The sequence below is a fragment of the Xenopus laevis genome, chromosome 8S (assembly GCF_017654675.1).
Source record: "Xenopus laevis strain J_2021 chromosome 8S, Xenopus_laevis_v10.1, whole genome shotgun sequence".
Lineage (NCBI taxonomy): Eukaryota > Metazoa > Chordata > Amphibia > Anura > Pipidae > Xenopus > Xenopus laevis.
The window spans coordinates 28,509,673-28,535,906 of record NC_054386.1 but is presented as its reverse complement, the minus strand read 5'-3'; the positions used below and the strand labels follow the sequence as shown (position 1 = coordinate 28,535,906).

Genomic DNA, 26,234 nt, shown 5'->3' with positions numbered 1-26,234 from the left:
ACAAGATGAAAACAGTACAGAAAGATGTTGATCGTCTGGCAAAATGTAGACTGTAGGACAAGATGGAGACAGTAAGGCAAGATGGAGATAGTAGGGTCAGATGGAGACAGTAGTACAAGATGGAGACAGTAGGACAAGATGGAGACAATAGAGCATGGTGGAGACTTTAGGAATAAATGGAGGCAGTAGGAGCAGATGAGGACAATAGGGCAAGATGGAAGCAGTAGGGCAAGAGGAGACAGTATGACAAGATTGAGACAGTAGAGCAAGATGGAGACAGTAGGACAAGATGGAGATCATAGAGCATGATGGAGACAGTAGCAATAGATGGAGGCAGTAGGAGCAGATGAGGACAATAGGGCAAGATGGAAGCACTAGGGCAAGATAGAGACCGTATGATGAGATTGAGGCAGTAGAGCAAGATGAGACAGTAGGAAAGATGGAGATAGCAGGGCGAGATGGAGATGATAGAGCATGATGGAGACAGTAGGAAAAGATGGAGGCAGTAGGAGAGGGTGAGGACAATAGGGCAAGATGCTAAAGCAGAGCAAGATGGTGACATTGAGACAAGATGGCAATAAAAGTTTGTATAATTGGTTCTAAACCTGTAACCTTCCAGTTGTTGAATTCAATTTCCTTGAAAGGAGCTCTAGTCTATCAAGAGCAGAGGGTCATAGGCTGGACAGTACTATTTTATATCAATAATGGGGACTGGTTTGCCTCTGCCCCTGCCCTTATGCCACTGCTGTGCACTGCCCAGCAAAGTAACTTCTGGCTGCCCTATTAAAGCTTCTCTCCTTAAATCTACAAGAAGAGAAACCATTTGAGCAGATACAGGGAAAATAATGTGTATCTGTCACACTGAATTAGGATGAGCACGGACTGAGGCTTTGCCTGGAAGAACCGCTCTCTTGTCAGATTTAACCATTCCCTTGCCAGGCATATAAACCTCCTTGGTGTAAGACAACAGGGGCTTATGTAGTTAATGAGACAAAGTTTATGCTGGTTTAGTAACCCATAGCAACCAGGAAGATAATTGCTTTCAGTATTATAATTTTATTAGACAAGTTAAAGGGCCGCCATACATTTATTTTTGTCCTGTGTTTGTGTCACTGTGTCTCTGACAGGCTGACCATAAGCTAGCAAGGGGTGAGGCCATATGACCCTAAGGGTGTGGTCTTGAATCAATAGGGGAGTGGGAAAATCGGGCTGATAATTGATTACTTCAAGAAAATTCACAGGCCAATGTAGGGGGAACACATGATGACGCTCAGTTGTTGCTTTGTGGCTACAGGTTTGTCCTGAGTGGAGAGAACAAGCTGGAGAGGATGGGCATCACATATTTAGCACAAGCCCACTTGAAGTCATTGTTTGACCCAAACAACATGGGAGTTAATGGATTTTACTGAAATAGGATCATTAGATGAATAATATAAAATCTCAGAGTGGACTGTGGAATCCAATTTACCCTGCTAACCCCCCCCCCCCAGTAATTCAGATAATTAACCCAGTCTCTAGTTCTGACCCTGTGTAAAACCTATCTACCAAAATGGGTATGGGCCCAACCACTATGTGCTAATGACAGGGAGAAATAATGTAGGGAGGGGAGGTCTAAAACATCGAAGTGAAGAGCATATTTGTAAAGGGCCTTTTTGCCTCCTTATATACAAAAGTCACCCTTCCTATGAGAGTCTCATCTGTACATATTCTTGTGGGGAAACGAAAATAAACATTAAAATGTTTGTGAAGCCTTAAAAGAAGGTGCCTTCTTTCTGTGATCTTGCTATGGTCCTTTTGTGGTCTTGCTATGATGTAGTTATGATCATGCTATGGTCTTGTATTGGTCTTTCTATGGTCTTGCATTGGTCTTTCTATGGTCTTGCCATGATCTCGCTATGGTCTTGCTATGATCCTGCTATGGTCTTTCTATTGTCTTTCTATGGTTTTGCTATGTTATTGCTATGTTCTTGCTATAATCTTGCTATGAGGTTCACATATCAGTGTGTGTATGAAATCTTACAACAGTTACGCAGAGAAGCACAGCTTCTGGGGGAAGAAAACTCCACCAACCTTAATAGCAAAGAAAATAGTGTTTTGACTTTTTTTTACTGTTTTGACTGTTTATCTGGGGAACATGACTGCTGCAGAATATTGGAAGCGAGCGATTGCCTGCATTAAACTACCTCGCTGTGCCCAGCTGCAGAAGGGGAGACTACTGTTTAAGTAATCTGTACCTGAAGGCAGTTGTAAATCTATTATCACAAAGTAACTGCTTAACGTTGGGGGGAATCTTCCTGGGTTGTAGCAACTTCTTAAAGATCCCCTATCCCCACATTCTTCTTGTCTATTACTCCTTTTCTTTTCCCACCCAATGTTTTGTTTCTTGCTCCCACCTGTTACCCCACTCACAAAATTCTGGACAGTGGGGCGAGTCCCACGGTTTGGAAACATCAGTTTGGAACATGGTCAATACAGTTCTAGGAATATCAACTGCCTGGCCAACCCCATAGTTTGGAGAACTCTGCTGTGGGAAGTTGGGGCTGAATATGAATGTTATCTCTGGAATAAAATCTGTGGTTTTGGTGTAAACACTTAATTGTTCTTGTGTACTATAAAACACCCCTTTTCCATTAGCTGTACCTTATATTCTGTGACTTTACTAAGCAAACAATGGCATGTACTGCTGCTAGCACATTTGTTCTCCAGATGGAGTCGGAAGGTGTCCCCCTACCTGTTGCACTTTGTGACCTTTGATTAAAGATTCATTGACCATCAAGTAAAGTCCCCAGGCTATCCAGCTGCCAGCTTTTTAATTTCCATTTATTGTTTGCAGGGACAGACAAAGAGATAGAAAGCCTTGTCTGGCTGACACTGCTCTTCCCCTGAAGGAACTTACATCCAAGTCTACTCATGAGCTCGGACATTGAATATCAGGCTGATATTCTACTGAGCACTTCTGTCTATTATTGCAGTTCAGGACTTTTCTGTTCTATTATATATCTTGTATAGCCCTTGGCATTGTCCTCTGGCCTCTAGGGAGGGCATTATAAAATCACAAAGTAAAAGTACACTGTATGGCCAACTGTATGGGGACACCTGTCTGTCCAACATCTCATCCCAACCCAACCCAAGGGCAATAATATAAAGTTCTTTCTGTAACAATTCCTACTCATCTGGGAAGGTTCTCACTATATGTTGGAAAATTGTCGCTGGGAGTTGCTGATATTGGGGATCAGGCTCACAGTCAGGGTTCCTTAAGGTCAAGGCATTATGCAGCCAGGTTCTTTTAGTAAACACATTACTTTTTCATATTGCTGCTCATGGCCCATGTGTTAGGGTTGGATCTACATCAGGGTATTTAGTGCAATTTATTATACAGTGCTAAAAGTGTCCACTTCCTTTTGGATAATAATAATTCCCATGACACTTAGCTTGAAAGCTTTGATTCAGTCTATGTAGGCACAACATGTTTGTGAAAATAACATACATTGGGGCTTCATTGCGTGGCTGCTAGCTGCTGGAAATTAATCTCTATATTGAATCCCTGCTGTTTAAGTACCCAAAGAAAATTTTCAGCAGCAGCTACACATAGAAGCTGCATCATTCCTGCTTCATCATCTCCACTATTCCCCCTTCAGCTGGTTAGTTAGAGAGTGATTGATCCAGTAATAGTCTCAACGTTACACGGCAACAAACCTGCAAATAGGCTCCTTTGGTGATGCTGATGAACTGGGCTTTAAATCAGTCAATACCTTGGCAGGAAGAAATGATTTAATGTCTGTTGATAAATGCTGGGCTAATTTAACACCAACAGCCCTGAAAGGCTCCTCGGTGCATGGGAGATGTATGGATATATGTGTGTATAGAGATAGCAGGCCATGTCAATTAAATAAGAATGAGCTGCAGACAAATAGGGTATATCTTGAGGGTTTTATTAAGGTAAGGAATTTTTGCATTGCTTTGTTTCGCTCAGGGCAGATAATAGACAAAACTACCCATACAAGGACAATGTTGGCCGGTCAATAAAGGTTTTTACAGGACTCTACATTCACAGTGCTGTCTTGGATTCCAGGAATAAATTTAATTACGGTAATACAAAATAATTAATCCAGCATAGGTACCATCATAGGTAATCCCCTGTACTAAGCACAATTCAGCAGGAACAGCCCCCTAAGTTTGCTCATAGCCTGTACAGAGAGATCCCATAAAACTATGGAAGCATAGATATTCCCCTGTACTAAGCACAATTCAGCAGGAACAGCCCCCTAAGTTTGCTCATAGTCTGTACAGAGAGATACCTTAAAATTATGGGAGCATATGTATTCCCCTGTACTAAGCACAATTCAGCAGCAAAGCCCCCTAAGTTTGCTTATAGCCTGTATGGATAGATACCATACAATTATGGCAGCCCCAGGTTTGGCAGGCTTATGATGGGAGACCAAGCACTGGATTTAGGAAAAGATAATGTTTAAAGGTTCTAAAAGGCTTTTCAATGTAATGACCTGCTCACTGAGTCTTTGATGGTTACAGACATAATGCTGGATTGTGGTGGGTTAATAGGTGAATGGCCAGATTTTGAGATATCCCAGAATGCTTTGTAGCAAGGATCTTCTTTATATTGCAACAGTCGTCTTATAATGATCTGTGCTCCTTAATGCGTAACAGGGTTGGCCCTTTACTTTTGGAGGTTGTGCTGTCCTTGGCCGGGCAGTTTATTTCGGGTGGGAGTAACGCTTCACTGATCTGTGGCAGCGGCTGCTTTTCCCATTCCCCCTATGAAGAAACACAAATAACATTAAGTGATAATTACATTTTTGCCATTGCAACAGTCACCTACATAACTCCAATGGTTTGACTCTGGTTCGGTTGAACCCCTAAGATGTGGAGCATGTCCTATGGAGCTCTCTGTCTGGACTCAAGAATTTTGGTCATTACTAGCCAGTTACTCAATCTTCCTATTTGCTAGTGATGAATAGAGATGGCGCAAACTGTTCGCCGGCGAACTTGTTCGCGCGAACATCGGGTGTTCGCGCTCGCCGGAAGTTCGCGAACGTCGCGCGACGTTCGCCATTTTGGGTTCGCCATCACTCTGCCTGTGTGTGCTGAAGAGATAGTGTAGGGAGAGAGCTGCTGCCTGTTAGTGATTTCAGGGACAGTTGAAAGTTTGCTGGCTAGTAATCGTTTTGATACTGCTCTGTTATTGGAGGGACAGAAGTCTGCAGGGGTTTGAGGGACATTTAAGCTTAGGTAGCTTTGCTGGCTAGTAATCTACCTTCTACTGCAGTGCTCTGTATGTAGCTGCAGTGGGCAGCTGTCCTGCTTCTGATCTCATCTGCTGACTGCTGCAATAACAGTAGTCCTTGTAAGGACTGCTTTTATTTATTTTTTTGTTGTTTTACTACTACTACTACTACTATAAGAGCCCAGTGCTATTAGTCTAGCAGTGTTGGGGAGTGGGACTGGTGTGCTAATCTGCTGCTCCTAGTAGTTCAGCAGCACCAACTTTAATTTTTTTTTTTTAATATTCATTTTTTTTTATTTTACTTTTTTTTATTTTACTACCGCTGTAGTAGTGTATAAGTTGACCTTTTAGGCATTATTTGCCCTGTAGGCATTTTTTGCCCAGTGTGTTATTCAACCAACTGCCATCTAGCTGTGTGACCTTGTTCACATTCTGTCTAAATATCCATAATATTACCGTCTCCAGAAAAAACACCGGAGTGACTTTTTTCAAGCAGCCATAATATATTTTACGTAATCCGTATCCATCGCTGTAGTAGTGTATAAGTTGACCTTTTAGGCATTATTTGCCCTGTAGGCATTTTTTGCCCAGTGTGTTATTCAACCAACTGCCATCTAGCTGTGTGACCTTGTTCACATTCTGTCTAAATATCCATAATATTACCGTCTCCAGAAAAAACACCGGAGTGACTTTTTTCAAGCAGCCATAATATATTTTACGTAATCCGTATCCATCGCTGTAGTAGTGTATAAGTTGACCTTTTAGGCATTATTTGCCCTGTAGGCATTTTTTGCCCAGTGTGTTATTCAACCAACTGCCATCTAGCTGTGTGACCTTGTTCACATTCTGTCTAAATATCCATAATATTACCGTCTCCAGAAAAAACACCGGAGTGACTTTTTTCAAGCAGCCATAATATATTTTACGTAATCCGTATCCATCGCTGTAGTAGTGTATAAGTTGACCTTTTAGGCATTATTTGCCCTGTAGGCATTTTTTGCCCAGTGTGTTATTCAACCAACTGCCATCTAGCTGTGTGACCTTGTTCACATTCTGTCTAAATATCCATAATATTACCGTCTCCAGAAAAAACACCGGAGTGACTTTTTTCAAGCAGCCATAATAAATTTTACGAGATCCGTATCCACCGCTGTAGTAGTGTATACGTTGATCTTGTGGGCAGTATTTGCACAGTGTTTTCTTCAAACCGCCATCTAGCTGTGTGAGCTTGTTCACATTTTGTCTAAATATTGATAATATTATCGTCTCTAGAAAAACCACTTGAGTTACTTTTTTTCAAGCAGCATTCATATATTTTACGTAATCCGTATCCACCGCTGTAGTAGTGTATACGTTGATCTTGTAGGCATTATTTGCACACTGTTTTCTTCAAACTGCCATCTAGCTGTGTGTATTATCGTTTCCAGAAAAACCAACTGAGTTTTTGTTGTTGTTGTTTTTTTAAAAATAATGCCAGGCAAAGGCAGGCCGCCACGCAGAGGCCGTGCTAGGGGCCGTGCTGCTATGCAATCCTGTGGCCCTAGCAAATTGCCCAGTTTTAAAAAGCCAATGACCCTGAACTCCCAAAATGCTGAAGAGGTAGTTGACTGGCTTACACAGCACACCCCATCCTCTACCGTTTCTAACTTTACCACAACATCCTCCTCATCCTCCACTGCTATGGCCACCCCACGTAACACTTCCTCCACCACCGGTGCCCCTTCTTCACTGGAGTCAGAGGAGTTATTTTCCCATGAGTTTCTTGAACTGAGTAATGCGCAACCATTATTGCCAGAAGAAGATGAAGGAGATGAGGACGTTACACCAGATTTAATTCTGGCAGAGAACACGACAGAGATGGACATAATGAGTGATGAGGAGGAGGTCCCCGCTGCTGCTTCCTTCTGTGATGTGTCAGAAGAAATTGATGCATCTGAGGAGAATGATGATGAGGAGATTGATGTTTTGTGGGTGCCTAGTAGAAGAGAGCAAGAGGAGGGTAGTTCAGATGGAGAGACGGAGAGTCAGAGAGGCAGTGGGAGAATAAGACTTAGAAGAAGCAGGGAGGACAGCCCGCAGGGATCAGTAGGGCAACAACATGTATCGGCACCTGTGTTCAGCCGGCCAACGCACCCGCCATTGCCGCCAATGCCGCCAACTTCTACTGTTACCGCCAGATCGCACACTTCCAAAAAGTCAGCAGTGTGGGATTTTTTTAATGTGTGTGCCTCTGACAAAAGCATTGTAATTTGCAATGAGTGCAGTCAGAAACTGAGCCTTGGTAAGCCCAACAGCCACACAGGTACAACTTCTATGCGAAGGCACATGAGCGGCAAGCACAAAGCACTTTGGGAGCAACACCTCAAAGGCAACAGGCAAACTAAAAGCCACACTCCTTCTGGTCCAGCATCTTACTGCTCTACCTCTGCTCTCCTTGACCCGTCTGAACCACCCTCCACTCCGCCTTCCACCTTGACCACCTGTTCCCATTCCCAGTCATCTGCCACCAGCCAAGTTTCTGTGAAGGCCATGTTTGAGCGTAAGAAGCCAATGTCTGACTGTCACCCCCTTGCCCGGCGTCTGACAGCTGGCTTGTCTGCACTCTTAGCCCGCCAGCTTTTACCATACCAGCTGGTGGACTCTGAGGCCTTCCGCAAATTTGTAGCAATTGGGACACCGCAGTGGAAGGTACCCAGCCGCAATTTTTTTTCTAAAAAGGGAATACCACACCTGTACCAACATGTGCAGAGCCAAGTTACCGCATCTCTGTCACTTAGTGTTGGGCCAAAGGTCCATATGACTACTGACGCATGGTCCTCCAAGCATGGTCAGGGCAGGTATGTCACCTACACTGCCCACTGGGTGAACTTGGTAATGGCTGGGAAGCAGGGAATGGGTAGCTCAACAACAACAGTGGAATTGGTGTCACCGCCACGGATTGCACGCGGTTCTGCCACCACCTCTACTCCTCCATCGCTCTCTACCTCGTCTTCTTCCTCTTCTTCTTCTTACTCTGCTGCTGGGTCCTCCTTCTCCTCCTCCACACCTGTGCACCCCCAGCTCCCCCTAGGCTATTCGACGTGCCAGGTACGCCGTTGTCACGGGGATGACGTGCCTGGAAAGCAAAAACCATACCGGATCTGTACTCCTGTCATCTCTGCAGTCACAGGCCGATCGGTGGCTGACCCCACACCAACTGCAGATCGGAAAAGTGGTGTGTGACAATGGAAGCAATCTGTTGGCAGCGTTGAGACTGGGCAATTGTAGGCATTGTTTGCCCAGTTTTTTTGGCCGCAGCCACTGAAGCACAGAGGCCAGAAAAAATATGCCATATAAATGCTGAAAATAGTCATTTTTTGCCATACGTTGACTCAACGTATATGGCAAAAAATTACTATTTTCAGCATTTATATGGCATATTTTTTCTGGCAACTGTGCTTCAGTGGCTGCGACCAAAAAAACTGGGCAAACAATGCCTACAAGGTCAACGTATGGCAAAAAATGACTATTTTCAGCATTTATATGGCATATTTTTTCTGGCAACTGTGCTTCAGTGGCTGCAACCAAAAAAACTGGGCAAACAATGTCTACAAGGTCAACGTATGGCGAAAAATTACTATTTTCAGCATTTATATGGCATATTTTTTCTGGCAACTGTGCTTCAGTGGCTGCGACCAAAAAAACTGGGCAAACAATGCCTACAAGGTCAACGTATGGCAAAAAATGACTATTTTCAGCATTTATATGGCATATTTTTTCTGGCAACTGTGCTTCAGTGGCTGCAACCAAAAAAACTGGGCAAACAATGTCTACAAGGTCAACGTATGGCGAAAAATGACTATTTTCAGCATTTATATGGCATATTTTTTCTGGCAACTGTGCTTCAGTGGCTGCGTCCAAAAAAACTGGGCAAACAATGCCTACAAGGTCAACGTATGGCAGTTGTTTAAAGAGAACAGTAGATTACTAGCCAGCAAAGCTACCTAAGCTAAAATGTCCCTCAAATCCCTGCAGACTTCTGTCCCTCCAATACAGAGCAGTATCAAGCAGATTACTAGCCAGCAAACTTACTATCATCTGTCCCTGAAATCACTAACAGCTCTCCCCCTACACTATCTCTTCCAAGCACACACAGGCAGATTTTTCAGATACATTTTTGCCCTTGATCCCCCTCTGGCATGCCACTGTCCAGGTCGTTGCACCCTTTAAACAACTTTAAAATCATTTTTCTGGCCAGAAATGTCTTTTTTAGATGTTAAAGTTCGCCTTCCCATTGAAGTCTATGGGGTTCGCGAACCGTTCGCGAACCGCTCGCATTTTTGCGCAAGTTCGCGAATATGTTCGCGAACTTTTTTTCCGACGTTCGCTACATCCCTAGTGATGAATTCCGTGTATAGCTAAAAGCAAACATTTAAAAGGGAAGGGATGGCTGATATCACACAAAATATTCCCTCCCGCTTTCTTCATAGAATGTGGGAGATACTTCTGTTTATTCTTGTTTGCTTGCAGCAGGGGGCGGATGGAATATTAGCAGTATTTATCCCAAAAAAAAAACTCATTCCTTCCCAGTGGGAAAACATTTTATGCTCCGAGGAGTGAAAACAAAGCAAGATCTTAGAGAGAGACACAGAGAACAACTACGTGGAATTGCAACACAAATACAAATGAGTGATATTTGGGATAGATTGTTACATTAGAATTTTTCCATCTCTCCTACCTCCCACCATCTAATCCATATCAGAAGGGAGGAAAAGGTAGAGGTGGCAAAAATCTAAAACTGCCACCCCTCCAACTCAGTGTGTAAGCACCATGCTACAGAAACTTCATTGGACAACCCTTTTCCTTCTTCTTCTTCTTGTAGAACTAGATGTACACAGTTCAATATAAAAGGCCTTATTGCTGCCCTGTATTTGTAGCATTATACCTTTGTTGGTACAAAGTTGCACACTGAAGCTTTGGCTGCTCTCTTGTTTATACTCACTGGGAATCGCATGGCAGAGGACCTATTGCAGTGCATGGAGATGGGGGCAGAGCTGTACAAGGACTTGAGGACCCCACTGCTGAATGAATTCCATGGGACCTCATGGAACTGCTCTGTAACAGGTGAGTCGGGACAGGTGCAGACCTCATCGCTGTTGAACCTGCAAGGGGGTGAGCAGCTGTTAGTATGCATGTCAGGCTCCATATACCATAACACTGCAAGACTTCCCTTCCAAGGGCAAAGACCCACCCACCACTAGAGAAAGAAATCAGCACCATAGAGGGCCATTGTGTTGACCAAGTGCTGCTCAGTTCAGCTGTCTGTACTATATATTTAGTTGTAAATATGTACAACATTGTAGTTCAACATTTGTTTATGGTCCTCCTTAAGTAATATTAGGGTCACATATCAAGACAATTATCAGTCAATGGGCTATAGTTCCAACAATATCTAGGGTTGCAAATAGGTGTTCCTCCTTGATCTTCAGGCTTGACTTCCACAAATATCTAGAACAGGAATAAACATTCACGCTAAATGAAACCTAGTTTTCTTTTGGGAACCTCTACCCTACGACATAACCCACTGTACGAACATAGAGTGAAAGTGGACAAATCTGGAATAAGCAGATCATTCTTGGGTCTAAGCAAACCGTTTAATAAGTGGCACTTATAAAAATATGTGTTAAATGTAGTGAGTTTTTGTAAAGTAACTCAACACAAATACCGTTAAGAGCCCTACAAACCTGTTGACCATGTGGAAGTATTTTTGCAGGTATCCAGGATCTACCATGCTCTTGCACAACTCCAGGTCTGTCCGTGGGTAATAGTGCATGTAATTTACACACATTTCATCAGTGATGCTGAAACCGCCCTGCAGTACAAAAAAGGTTAATCCTTCCGCTTGCTCCATAGCATGGTCACAACATTGATGTTTGTTTGGGGAAATGAAGATGTGGGCCAAGCTACGTTTCCTGTCTGGAGTAGAAGAAGGCAATCAAGTCCATGGTTTTCTGTACAACCCTACCAGATGCGTAAGAATCAACTAGAGTGTAACAGGGAATCTACTAGGTTTTTTTTTATTTTTTTTTATTTTTTATGCCTTTGAGAAATAACTGGAGAACTGGGTAGCAAATTGGAAAATGAAAATCACAGTTATACACTTGAGTAAAAATAACATATACTGTATGTGGGTTAAACACCTAATTTTAGGGAGCTGGAGGTCTCTTACATTGAGTAGGATTTGGAGGGGTTTTGTGAATAACATACACTGCAACTCTAGGCAGTGTCACTCTTGCTACTAAAGCAAATAAAGTGTTGTGCATAAAAACAAGATTGACTTGATGGAGGAAGGTCTCATTTTGCTTCTTCTTATGTCCCTGGTAAGACCTCACCTTCAGTATGAAGTGCAGTTTTGGGCCCCAGTCCTTAAGAAGGATATTTCTATTATTTCACATAAAAAGAACAAAGAATCAGTCCCCCCCCCCCTTTAGGCTTAAGGAACTGAACTTTCCACTTAAGAAGTGCAATTGTTTCTTTATGATGAGGACAGTGAGACTGTGAAAGGCCCTGATGGTGATGGCAGATCTTTAAGAGGGGCAAAATTCATGGATGCAAGAACTCTTGCCAACTTAAAAACGCTACTCTGGGTGTATTCTAAAGTTACTTGGTACTTAACTTACCACTGTAACATTTCTTCTGTCTTCAGTGTTGTACAAACAGCTGGTTACCATCACATCCCCCTACATAAAAGAAAAAATAAATGAAGAGACTTGAAACAGTAAATACAGGAATAGTGGAGTCGAGAAAGGAGGGACATTGATTGGTAATAACTAAGAACTGCACCACTTTGCTGCCATCTCTAAAGGCCCATCCCATTTGCTGGTAGAGAAATTACCTTCTCCCATCAACGACACTAACAACCCATATTGTTTATTAGTGTACTACCTCAACCCAAAAAGGGATTCACAAACTCTAAGATTTGACTTGGGAATCATCAACCTTATCGCAAAACAATGTCATTCCACCAATAACAATTTAGGCTATAGTTAAATCATATGGGAGAAGAGTCTGGGTAAATAGACTTACCGGTAGAACATGCACGACTTTCTTCAACATTCGGATCTCCTGCAGATGATAATGCAAAATGAGGCAAGAGAAAACAGAAGGATATTCCTGCATAAACACAAGTCTGCTCCAGGTATTGAAGCTGGCCATGTCGGGATCCTGGAGCTACTGCCAGTTTCCAGGTGCCAGTATCTTCAGGGTTTCTTAATGTCAATATGTTCACTTGAATGTGATTCTGAACAGGAGGCAGGATTGAGCCTCAAGAACCAAATTCAACTGTCGTTAATGAAATTCAAAGGACTGTGGTTGAGGTTATAAATGATAAAAATCATTAGAACCAAGCAACAGCAGGGCACCAATTCTTTAAAGCACCTTAAAACAAACTCACAGGGCACAGCTTGATTACAGGTACAATAAGAAGCCCAACTAGGTCCCTGAAACCCAAATCAAGAAGAAAGTTTATGGTCCCCTTGTCCAAACATTGCTTGCAGTGCTATAAGTACAACTGTCTACAGAGACAGCAACCAACTAGCAGTTATCTTTTAATGACTGAATGCAGTACACGATTGGCTACTATGGGTTACACAGTGCCAGGGCTACGTTTCGAGATGCTGTAAACACTTACCTGAAAGTGTGGGCTATAATGGGCATCGGCATTCACAACCTCAGTTTCTTTGCCCTCTCGAACTAAGACGGTGGAGACTGTTCTTCCAGCCAGATGGGTGTGGAGCTGAGATGCAAAGATTTTGATTCCGTTGGGAGGCAGGGCCTGGCAATAAAAATAGTATTTCAATTTGAGCTCAACAGCCGCCTCTAAACAGAGACGTATGCAATTTTTATTAATAATATAAACCTTTCGTTCTCACATGTCAGGCAAATATCATTTTAATTTGTTGTAATAAAGTTAAAAAAAGAAGGCCGCTCAAACAGCTGACTAATTCTGCATCTTTAATGGGAAATAAGGCATGTTTTCCCCCTGACTTGGTAAATAATGAATGCATTCCTGCTTCATTTACATATTTTCTGCTTGAGAGGAGTTAGTGGGATGCTAGGGACGGGGGAAGGAATAATTCCTATGGCTAACAATTCCCAAGCAGATTGTTGCCTGCCAATGAAAATGGAGCTATTTTCCAGTCCTTCAAAAGTGCTTACCTGAGCTCTTCTACCATTTAATTTCTTTGCATGGTTTTAAAGATGTTTCTGTTTTTTTTGCAGCATTCAGTGAGAAACGTCACAAGGATTATGACCTATTCTCCTGAGATGGTGATATCAATGGGACAACTTAGATTCAAGTGCAATCCTGCCCTCCAAAGTAGATAACATTTACGTCACATCATTTCAGTGTCAAGAGCAACATACCAAAACTAGCTGAGCCAGTTTGACCTTTCTATATCAATATTATTTTCTTGTACACGTTTCTCTTCCCTGCAACATAGCTCTTAACCCCCATTTCCAATTATTTACCCAGTCAGACCTTGCTGAGAGACCCAATCATCACTAAATACTGTGCCTTTCCTCTTCAGGATTAAGTGTTTTCACTTGAGTGTTCTGCATTAGAAAACACATGCCTCTTGTCTATGTTATTAATTGCTACAGGGAGAGCCTTCTGTCTCAATAAAGAACACTCCAAAAACCATCACAGAACAAACAAATTGCTGACGCCCCAGCGCGAGTGCATATTAAAAATTCATCACAACTCTTGTTGCCTTAGAAAAATCTGTGATCATCCGTTAAGTGTCCCCTGACAGCTACAATTTGTAGATCCAAGGGTCTTTGAAGAACAGCGATAGGGTTGCAAATTGGTGGAAGGTTTCACTCCTTGTACAAGTCTTAATTTTGTTTAATTTGAATTCTAATAGATAAAAATGCAGTTACCCTTCAAGGTAGAGTTTCTCCTGAAAAGTTGAGGATCTTCTTTGTTGCTTTTAAAGGGTTACCTTACAAAGGAAATATCTACTTTTTGGCCATGCTGGAACACCCAGCACCTTCCCACCCCCATTGCTTGCTTACAAAATGCACCGGTTACTTGCTCACTCACCATTCACTAACTCACTGCCCTCTGCCCCAGAGGTGAGCCACCAAACCCTTTGAATCCTAGGCATACACCTCTTCTTCCTACCCCTACCCTGCAGGCACCCCTATAGACTTCCTATAGGTAGTCCACCTAGGGGTGAAGACAAAACACTGGCTGATCCATCAGGCAAACCTAAAGTTGGTTGCTAGTTGGTGATGAGATGAGATGCCATCTGTCTCAACTACAGTATACCTTCTCTATTCTGACATGAAGCTGTTGCTCTGCAGAGACCCACTATGTAAAAAGATTTGAGCAGTTATCCCTATGTAGACTTCCTAAAAGTAGCTCTGCTCTCTACTAAAGCCAAAACACTGATTGATCTGCGATTGATCTGCCAGTCCAAACCAGTGTTCTGTTCAGAAGAACTCTGGATAATTTCTCGATGCACTTTAGGGCCCTATATTTCCAGACCGTGTACTCACTGTATATGTGCACTTGTCTGTGCAGTAACCAACCAGGCTGAAGTCCTTCTGTCCCGGTGGGATAGCCATCGCTGGTGAATAGACTAAGCCAACTTCCATGATGCCAGCATCATATTTTCTTAGGGTCGATGTGTAATAAAGTCGAATACCGGACGAGTCCCTGAGACCTTTCAGGTACGCAAACAGGTGAATATTTAGAGAGAAGTCATTAGACTGAAGGGAAGTTGAGTAAAAGACATGATTATTGTAACTAGTGAGATATTTGCTTTCATAACTCTGTTGCATGAATAACTAGGGTAGCTTATTGTGGTCACCCACTCCATCTTGCATTATTTGATAATGTGACATAGTTCCACTGGAACATCTGACATGGTAGAAATATGAATTCAAGTACAATTCATGTGGGTTTCAAGTAGGGACCCTTGAGCTTTATAGTCCAGAGTGTAGAGTAAGGAAGGAATAGTGCACTGTCAACCTGTGCCACCAGATTTCAAGTAACCCCTGAAATAAGCTTTCTGCAATTTTGGAGTCTCAACGGAAAAATCTGCTAATGAGCTTCCACCCAGAGGCAACATTAATTACAAGAAATTGGAATCAGGAAAAAATAGAATTTCTCAGTATTAATAAGGAGGGATGGGGGTGTCAGAGAACATTTGTAACTGTTATCTGGTGGCTCTCATTAATGTCAGGTAGGGACCAGATATGTGTCACAAAGACCTGGGCTAGGGACGTACGTCTTTATTTTGGGGGAAGGTGAAAGATGTCCCTACTGTAGGGATATCCAACTGGAGGCGTGCAGGCTCGATGTGCGCCTCCGAGATAGTTTTTGACCCCCCAAACTGTTCTGGAGCTCTACTGACCTCTGCATCATTATTAAATGAGCTTGATGAGGTGGGATTCGGGGACCACAGGACCTGGGAGGTTGCTCTTCAGTTTGGCAAATAAAACTAATACTTGAGCTAATATTTTTTAGGGAACAAGGGCAAAAACAACGGCAGTGCTAATGATATCACAACAAAATTGCCGTTGATTATTGTATTTTAGTTGGTGTTTGGGTGGCTGCAGGGAACTGCACTCTATGCTGATATGTATATAATATATAGCATTAATGAATTTTCCAGCTTTTGATACTGAAGAAGCTTTTCGCAGCAGGACCCAGGCACTTGATAATATCTCAACTTGGCTATTTATAAATCTCACATACTGCTGTTTTACTGCTGCTCACACGCCGACAGCGCTTTACAGGATAACCATGGTAAAAGTACTGCATCATTACATAATAATGTGTTTCCATTTATTTTTACCCTTGATCGGCCCATGGTATTAACATATTCACATGTTCAGATCAAACAGAAGCATGCTGATTATCTAAATAACTAATTAGAGAATACGGGGAGGAAGCACGACAATGGAAACTGCACTCTTGGCTTTACAGAACCGGAGCACAGGAGAGTGAGGGCATCAAAGGACCATAACAGCACTTGCTGAGCAGCTAAGCAACGCAGCATATTCCAATTATAATATGATTCTTTTCTAAAACACTGTTCAAAAGTCAACTAAAAAAATCATACCTGTTAACTCCAGGGGGTTATGATAATGGACCTCAAGCCGAAGGTATCTAGAAGAATCAGGCCCACCAAAGGCCAAGCCAGTTTCTTCTGGGTAGTAAAAAGCCTGCACAAAAGGATTGTATAGTTTAGCATAATGTGTTTCCTCAAATTACAGAGAAATACGTGTTTGATGTATGTTCCATGTTCCATTATAGTTGAAGAAACTCTTTGATAGATGAGTCATTTTCCTAGACTTTTGGGTAAAAACATTGGCCAAACAAAACAAAACAGAACAATTTGCAACATCAGAAAAAAACCTTTGTTTTAACTTTAACTATAAAATAAAACACCTGTAAGGTCACACTTACCCTGAAATGTCCCCTTATTCCCCATTACAAGACAGTCCCCCTTTATACTCACCTTAGCTCCCATTGCCCAGGCAGCCAAGACATGGCGACAAGAGTTTAAGCTTTGTGGTTTCATCTTGGAGTCACATGGTCCATTATATCTGGGAATGCTGTAGTAGCTGGTGGCACATTGGAAGACCTCAATGTGATGGACAATAGCTTCATGTCCCTGGGTAATCACAGGCTCATACTAGAAAACAACAGTTGCATTAAAACAGCAAATCTAATCTATTTCTCCATTACATTTTGTTCTATTCTTTTTTTTTTGTCTAACACGCATGTAGTTATTTGCCTCCCTCTGATCAAGATCACTTCTGGGCAATTCAACCTTACCAGTTACAACATACTGTAGGTTTGGTGCAAGCTTGCAAATAATGGAAAAAGTAGGTGCAAGTTCTACTGTTACTTATTTAGACGCTCATATCTGCATTATTATAGCATGTGGAACAAGAAGTCCAGGGAGTGTTATACTGCAAGTTCTAGATTAACCAGACCTTCAAGTTGCAGATATCCTAGACAACCACCTGTCTATCTAGCTTGCTACTGTATCTGTCTATGGCACAGTTGGCACAGATTGGGTCTTTTAATGTCCACCAGAAAACCTGACAACCAATGCAACTCTTGTGACAATTACTGTAGATGGAGATAGTTCCAAATGGTATAGAGGTTATCAAGACTTATGGTGGAAAGAGCTAATGGCAGTTTTCTAGACTGAGGCCAACAGAGAGATCCTCTTCTACTCCAGCAGGCAAGTCTGACCTGATTTGCCAAATAGGAAATAATGGAAACCCTTGTTATCTGCTAATTTGATCAATTGTATGTGGTCATTGGTCAACTACTCCATCTACCTGACACCTTTTTCGTGTCTTATCCTTACTGGAAGGTAGTTTATAATGTTGCTACAAAGTGTGCGGCATAAAAAAGAATCCTGTCATTTTCCATTTTGCTGCTAATACAGAGCATGATTATCATCGTAATTAGAATTCAGAGTGGGCTGCAGAGCTGGCAACGAGCGATATAACTGTCACCTCTTTTTGTTAGTTCCTTCCTGTGGCAGAGCCTAATTTTAAGCCCAACATGGGGGGATATTTTTTATTGTGCTGGTAGGTTCCACAGGCTATTCCGAGTGCAAAGATTTCTAGTATCCCATTGTATAACTGTGTTAGAAACCCTTCATTTATCTTGGCTACACAGCATTTAAGTGCTCAGTTATTTTACATGTTATCAATCAGATCAATATATATTTTATATCATGTAATTGTTTGAAAAGCCTCAAAGATTACAATTCATTTAGAGGATGAATACATTAGGAAAAGATTAGCCCAGGAGCCTGACATAGATGCTGTGGAAAAACAAATTATCACAGACAGAAAATCTGTTGAGGTCCTTTTTTTAGCCTCAGGCAAATGGAGAATTCTATTAAAATCATAGACGTGCATAGTCGATTTCTTTTGAGCTTTCCACGGGAAAATTATAAAAGAATTTTCAAATGGATCCTGTTGAAATATGAAATGACTAAGTTTGTTCACAAAGAGGAGAAAATCAGGATTTCAAATAAGGGAAATGTACCTGCTAATAGGAGAGGAGCTCTGTAACTTGACCCCCCTTTGTTCCAGTCTGGTAATTGGCTACAAAGGGGGTTTGGTATATTGCAGGCTTAGGACATTTGGGCTGTAGGTCTGAAACTCTACTATATATATATTTATATATATATATATAGTGGGGTTTCAGACCTACAGCCCAAATGTCCTAGGCCTGCAACATACCAAACCCCCTTTGTAGCCAATTACCAGACTGGAACAAAAGGGGGTCAAGTTACAAAGCTCCTCTCCTATTAGCAGGTACATTTCCCTTATTTGAAATCCAGATTTTCTCCTCTTTGTGAAAGAAATTAGTATGGCTTTCTGCTGCTTTGATTCTATGAGCACCCTCTCTTGAGACCTTGAATCTCCATACTTTAGGATGAGATTATAAAAGCTAAAAGTCTAAGGACAAAAAAGTGATAAATGAATTGGACGCTCTTTTTCACCAATGAAAGATCAAGGCGATGTTGTAGATCTACAAAATTGTAAATGGGGGGGCAACCACTTAAAGGTAGGAAAGTAAATTAGTGATCTAACTGAGATAACTAGAAATAGAGGATGAGTTCCTATAATAAATCTTACTTGATGGGTTATCTTTGTAAGTAGGCTAGTGCCGATATAATGAGAAGCAGTGAATGGATGATATATAGGCAGTGGTTAGAAAAACTAAGAGACCACAAAATTGCTGCTGGAAAGCTTGTAAGAGACCGGTAGCATTTGGAAGTTGTTGGGATTTGAATGAGCATGACAGATGGTATAGGACAGGGCTGTCCAACTGGTGACCCGCATTTGACCTGCGACCCCCCCCCCCGCCTTGTGTGGCCCCCCACCTACCTGCTGTGTTTGCTTACCATGTGTAAGATTTAAATGGTATCACTACAGAGATTAACTGGCTCCTGCATTGTTTAAACCTCAGACTAATCAAACTAATCCCCTGTATTGTTCACACCTGTGATCCCCCTGCATTGTTAACACTTGTGACACCTCTATTGTTCACACCCTAAAGCCCTGTACTGTTCACACCTGAGACCCAGACTGAAACTGCCCACATTGTTCACATGTTCACACTTTATATATAACGCTAATGGGGCACCTGTACTGTGTCACTGTATGTAGTACATCTTAGAGTGGTCCTGATGGCTTTCCCTGTCTCCTGCTCTGTTCTGCCTTCCCTATGTTCCCTGTGTGTGCCCTGCTCTGCCTGCATGTGCCCTGCTCTGCCTGTGTGTGCTCTGCTCTGCCTGCGTGTGCCCTACTCTGCCTGCGTGTGCCATACTCTGCCTGCGTGTGCCCTACCCTGCCTGTGTGCCCTGCTCTGCCTGTGTGTGCCCTGCTCTGCCTGTGTGTGACCTGCTCTGCCTGTGTGTGCCCTACTCTGCCTGTGTGTGCCTTACTCTGCCTGTGTGTGTGTCATACTCTGCCTGTGTGTATGCCCTACTCTGCCTGCATGTGCCCTACTCTGCCTGTGTGTGCCCTACTCTGCCTGCGTGTGTGCCCTGCTCTGCCTGTGTGTGCCCTGCTCTGCCTTTGTGTGCCCTGCTCTGCCTTTTGTGCCCTGCTCTGCCTGTGTGTGCCCTGCCTGTGTGTGCCCTGCTCTGCCTGTGTGTACCCTACTCTGCCTGTGTGTGCCATACTCTGCCTGTGTGTGCCCTGTTCTGCCTGAGTATCATTGGTTACAGTTCAGGAGAAAATGGCATGTTAGTCCAATGCATAAATATCACCAACAAGAGTACATTCTCATTGGCCATGATTAGCAAATTTGTACAGCTCAATGGTTTGGCCAAAAATATCAAAGTGGTGTATTAGTAAAAGTGCATAAGATTATCAAGAAAATCACGCAAAGTCATCATCAACCAGTTGAACACATTCATTGTATGCTCTATCACTATCTATCACTTTTCCTCTTACCATGACAATGTGGTGCTTCGCAAGGTCTTTAGGAAGCTCTGTGATATGGCACCAATAGGTGGTTTCTTTGCCTGGAATCAGAACCTCAGGGGCCCTAACTTCCATGCTGAGGACATCTGATGGGAGTCTGGGAATGGGTAGATCTGGCTTAAGGAGTTGCACTCTCTGAAGTCCCCGTTTTTTAATGGCAAAAACATCAATAGCAGAAAGCGTCGAGAAGGGCCTCTCAAGCAGAGCATAGAGTAAGTGTACAGTCCCATCCTAAAAAAGGAAAGAAGAAATGATTACATGCCTTACACAATTCATAAATGTAGTGTGTGCACTCATTGGGTGATTTTAAAGTACTATAATTACCTCTTTGCCCCATTCCCTTTCTACACTGACTGTTTAACTGCCTCCCGCAATAAATGACCCCAACTAGGTTAAAGAGCATCATGGTGAAGGAAACTGATGACTCATAAGTTCTACCTCGATCAGATAATCCTTTGGATCACATGTGGCAAATGGTCTTTTAAAGAGAACATAGAGACCCTCATGAGCTTGTTCGGCATTCAGCAGTTCATAGTCTTGTTGGGAATCCATGTGGAGTCGCCCCTGTTGGTCACTCCAGGCATCCTTAGGTTCACAATGAAAATATATCACAAAAGGAAGCAGAAAAGATTCACATCTATATTACATTAATAAATATAGTCAAACAAACTGGTTTTCATCTGAATCATCTCACTATTGCCCCACCAGTAGGATAATCGGGTGGGGAGGGGTAATATTTGTTTTTTTATTTTATTGCCTCCCAGTGAATTCACTGAAAATATTCAACCCTATAGAAATGGGGCAATAAATAACATCCAGTAACATAATAACATCCAGTGAAATAGTATATCCAAATGTGTTAGTCCCACTAGAGAAGATACCACCATGGAACATAAATAACAAGCCAAAAGCTTTGCAGCAGGAAAGTGTTTTGCGATTACACTGACAGTATATTTTAGATGGCCATAACTTTTGAACGTTTTAAACCAGATAGAGGTCAATATAAAAAATCCGAAATACTCAGGATTTTACACAAAAGTTAATTAATAAGTGTTTTTTTAAGAGGGGTCCTTGATTAGTTATAAAAGGTAACACAGCCATTAACTTTCCCAGTTTACAGTAAAAGATAAAAGGGCTCAAAGAAAAGGTAATGGCTTACTCCAAAGAAAGAGGCCAGCCCATTGGTCCAGAGCACGGCCATGTCGGCGTCTTCAAAGTCTCCTCTGTCTGACATCCCAAATATCATCCCGAATTTCAGGTCCTTAATCAGGATCTGGAAGTACACCATTTTTTCGGTATAACTAACATTCCAGTAGAGTTGGAGAGAACCTTGGGGATCCAGCGGTACATGGTATGGAAAGTATGACTCCTGTCGGGATGGGCCCTGGAGAGATGCCACAAGGAGAATCATAAATACGGCCAACATTGTGAAATAGACAGGGACAACTTCCCTGATCCTGAGATTGGCGAAAGAACAGAAGCTTCTACGTGCCATTTGCGCACCCAAGCAAAGTGGAAAGGAGGGTGGGCTGTGGTCATTTATACCTCTCGCTATGCGCTTTGTGCAGGCAAGAGTCAAATAATTACATTTTGTTCTCTGCAAACCTAATTTGGATTTGGCCCCTCAGGTTATTTACTTCTCATTGGCTGCTTGACCTAATGGGCTGTAATTGCACATGGGCATTGTCAGTCAGGTTGAGAGGCAAGGTCTTAACTGCATTTGTGCTATCTATTAAATCTAAAGTGCTGGCCCTTACAGCTGCTTCTCAGGAAACAAAGCACAATTCCACCTGGCTGGAACTTTCTAGTCTGCTTGTACAACCTAATGTTGGTTAGACACAAGCAGGAAATATTAGATATATCTGCAGTTACCCTGTGCCAGCATGCAGAATGTTTTTTCTACATAATTACTCTTCTGTTATATATGGCCATAGTAGTGAAATGGAAACTTATTCTGAACAGCAATCCATGAATAGCCAAAATAGCCTTCCACAAGTCTGACAATCTGTTTGAATGTACTACAGGATACAAAGTTATTATGGAAATACTCATTTAGATGTGCTGAGCATCTCAAATCAGAGATTACGGGTAAGGCCAGACGAGGAGATTCGGGGAGATTTTGTCGCCTGGCGACCTATCGCCACGTCTTTTGCGCGACTATCTCCCCGAACTGCTTCAGCGTCTTTTCCCCATAGGCTACAGCGCAAAATCGCCTGCGCTAATGCACACGCGGCGATGCATTTTCAATAGAAAAGACGCTGGGGCAGTTCTGGGAGATAATCGTGCAAAAGATGTGGCGATAAGTTGCCAGGCGACAAAATCTCCCCGAATCTCCTCGTCTGGCCTTACCCTTAAGCTTCACCTCATCTATAAAATACCAATGTTTGATATAATACCCTCCCCTTTATTGCCTAATTTTCCAGTGCCCCTTATCTCTCCTAGCAGTTGATTCTTTTATTGACTTGTTATTTACTCTGGGCTTGTGGAGAAGTTGGGGGTTGGAGAAAGTTACCACAGCTTGCTGGTTCTTCAACTTTATAAAAGATAACCCAAGTTTCAGGGTGTAGTTGTCCACTACCCCTATTTTATTGGAGGGATAATAACCCAGCCTTGGGTTTTTGACTACCCTAGTCCATCTTCCCACTAAATCGCTACATGAAATAAGGTCTCAAGAATGGGCAACCCAGATTATTATCACCCTAATTATGGTGTTAATTGACATCTCCAGGTACAGTATACTTTATCTCTACAGCACTAATATTATATGTACCTTACACCAATAAAAGTCATCTCCACCCACCTAGGATTCCCTCCATCCCACCTTTTTTATAAAGTTGCTGCTTATTGTTATGTACAACATAGGTGCTACTACTTCTTATACAGACATGACTAAGCAGACTGGGAGACATACATGACTATTCAAGGACCACAAAGACCCAAACATCTACTCTAGGTTCAGGGGACCTTTTAGAAGTGACCAAAACACAGAAATAATGTACAAAAGAGTTAACTGTATTATGAAAAGGAGCCGCTCTGCTCAGGTAAGTGTATATAGCCACGGGGCACTGCCATTCATATCCGAGATATTACGTTAGAGTGGAGAGGCTGATTGAATCTTGCCTGTTAATCAGTTTACATTGAATCAGCCCAAACATCACATTACCCCTGAGGGTGTTTTAGGTGCAATGAGGGTAGTAAACACAAATACTAAATAAGCAGGTGTGATCCAGGGTAGAGAAGAACAGAACCATGGGGGGGGGGAGAGATAAAGCCTTAAGTGCAATTGTAGAAATAATAGCTTAAGCTCATTAATGGGTTTTATTGGTTTCCTCCAGGCATAATTATGAGGCATGAAGCAGTGATTGGCAGCTGGGCAAGAGGTAATGCAGAAGCCAGCCAGTTATTCCATGTTTCATAGTTTAAGATTCGCCAATAGCAGGATATTTCTCTTTGAAATCTGATTTTGTCCTGAACTACATATTAAAATGTGATCTTTTGTAGGCATCTTGGCTAAGCGTGTTATTGTAGGATAATAAATGAGCTGCAATTGGCAATGCCAGTCAATGCCAGCTATAAACTATATATCTATACGCTTTGTGCATGATCTGGGGAATGCCCTGGAAATCTAGTAATGAGCTTTAGCCTTAAGGGCAGCATTAATTTCATGAGGGCTGGAAGCTGACAGAAAGGAAGAAATGAGAAGTAGAAGCAAGTGCCAGCCAACATGTCACTGAGAAATATTCACTGTCTCAGGAATGAAAGGGAAAGTATAATTATCTTACTTCTAGCTGATTGTAAAACTTCTGAAGTGTGTAAGTTGCCTTTAGATGGAAAGATAAGCTTCTCTGGCCAACTGGAATGGATATACAAGCTGGACACTAAATTTAATTGACCTATTATTTTAGCCCTCAGCCAATGTTTGGGCAACATAATAGGCCAGTGCGAACACACTGACCACACACCTCCACTGTCTCACTTTTTCCACAGCCAAGTAGATTTTCCAGCCATCTTGGCTATCTTGTCTTGATACCACCACCGTGCCCCATTATACCTGCTAACCCCTATTCTACCCAGCTATAGTTTCTGGTCATGGACTTATCATGGTCATGGACTGGAACTGGAAGCATTAAACAACTAACCTGTCCTCCCTCCTGATATGATAAAGCCAAAATATCATGCTAATACCCCTATGTAAGATAGTGGTGGTAAGCTGCCTTCTCACTGGTGGGTTATCTAGAATGCATAATTAAATTTTTGGCCATGTTCTAATAAAAAGAAAGCTTCCCCTAGCTCCCTCACCTGACTGACGGAACATTGAGCAACAATCTTTAAAAAAAAAAAAAAAGACAATTAACCCTGGCAAGCAAGGGGGCATTCTGCCTTTTAGTCAGGGGATTTTCTCATTTTTATCCCCACTGGAATGCCGTTAGTTCTGTTGCTGCACTGGGTTCTGACATAAATCAGACTCCTGCCATTCCCCATTCTGCTGCTAATACAGAGCATGATTATAATTATCATTCGAATTCAGAAAGGGCTGCACGGAGTTGGCAACTGGCGATTCCTCCCATGCCAGGTTTGTTTTCCTTCGTAAAAACTTAGATTAATGCCCTTTATTATGATTATATCAGGCAGCTGCCTGGCTTTAACTACTGCATGTGTGCTGTGATAACAAAGCAATAAACCCTTCTTCACTACAAAACTGCGGTGTTCTGCCCAAAAACCGGCATTTATGTTTCAAATGTTTATTTTGCAAAATGATTTATCCCATTCCAACCAATTACGGTAATGTCGCAGACTGAGATTGAAAAGATTTAGAAGAAGATTAGAAGATCGAGTTGGCATAGCGTTTTGAAAAAAACCTTGTTTGTTTGCAGATTGTTTTCAACCAATAAATGTATTTCAAATAACTATGAGGTTCCTATCGTTTAACAAAAATTCAGGCAGAAAATCTTTGGAGGTTATTTGTTGCCTCCAGCAATCTGACAGAGGCTTTCAGGATTTGAAAACGGTTTGTGTGAGGCCTACTGACTCTTGAAAGAGCCCAAAATATATACAACACCTGTTTTCAATGGGCTTTAAAAATAAGCTTCCACACTTTCTTCTCCAAGATGGAAACTTGTAAATCCATAGGGACTACAGAAAAAATGTCCAAAGTACAAAAAAGGAAGGTTTCTTAGTCCCAGTTGGCTGTTATAGTTCTGAGGCTTTGACATTACTATGGTTAGCAGTTCAGCCTGTGTCATGAAGTAACGTTTGACATGATTTCCATATTTGTTCGGAAAATGCTATTCATCAAACTCTAAACTCAAACTATATAACTATAAAAGAGTCGGTGAAAGGTTGAGATGAAAGAAAAAATATGGAAGCCAGAACCTTTACTGAATATGGATTGCACAGGCTCCTGAGAAAGACTGAATGAAGTCTGAATGCTGTATTGATTAAGGGGAACAAAGGAACGGTCCAGAAGTGACTAAGGGAATTAATGATGTAATCCAGAATAATTTACTGGATACACGGAACGATGGCTCTGATACTAAATCTTAGTGGGAAAGGCTTCTACAATGAAGGCACTATGAAGTCAATTAACAATGAATGAGAATATTATGAATGAGAATGTGTATACGATTTGGAAAAAAAACAGTAAACAAGGTCACTCCTAATTCTCAGATAGAGTGGTCTTCAGGGTGGACCTTGGGCAAAATCTATTGGTCCTTGTATTTTGGAAAGCCTGCTTTCCAGCACATTTGATTCCAGGGCATCATCCCTAATTCCCACAAAGAGTTTTGTTCAGGGTGGATCTTGGGCAAAAATGCAGTCTATAGGTCAATGGATAATACCAAATCCAATCAAATGAGGGCCTGTTTGGGTGGAGCACAGCAGAAGATCATGTTGGCCTAGAACAACAAATTGTTGGCTTAATGATTCGGACAGCATGACTTACTACACTATATCTGTTCACTGCTCATCTAGTGAC

The 26,234-nt window shown here is 42.1% G+C and overlaps 1 protein-coding gene across 1 annotated transcript; it reads right to left on the bottom strand.

Annotated features, from left to right (window-relative positions):
- Nucleotides 1–4,261: 4,261 nt before the first annotated feature.
- Nucleotides 4,262–21,755, bottom strand: dbh.S (dopamine beta-hydroxylase (dopamine beta-monooxygenase) S homeolog). Its single transcript, XM_018232566.2, has 12 exons — nt 21,420–21,755; nt 20,699–20,845; nt 20,231–20,491; nt 16,753–16,929; nt 16,354–16,456; nt 14,783–14,949; nt 12,912–13,055; nt 12,308–12,346; nt 11,902–11,961; nt 10,966–11,093; nt 10,224–10,383; nt 4,262–4,773 (listed from the first exon to the last, which is right to left on the bottom strand). Exons 1-12 carry the CDS (start codon nt 21,753–21,755, stop codon nt 4,633–4,635), a joined length of 1,863 nt encoding a protein of 620 aa, XP_018088055.1. The 3' UTR covers nt 4,262–4,632.
- Nucleotides 21,756–26,234: the final 4,479 nt, after the last annotated feature.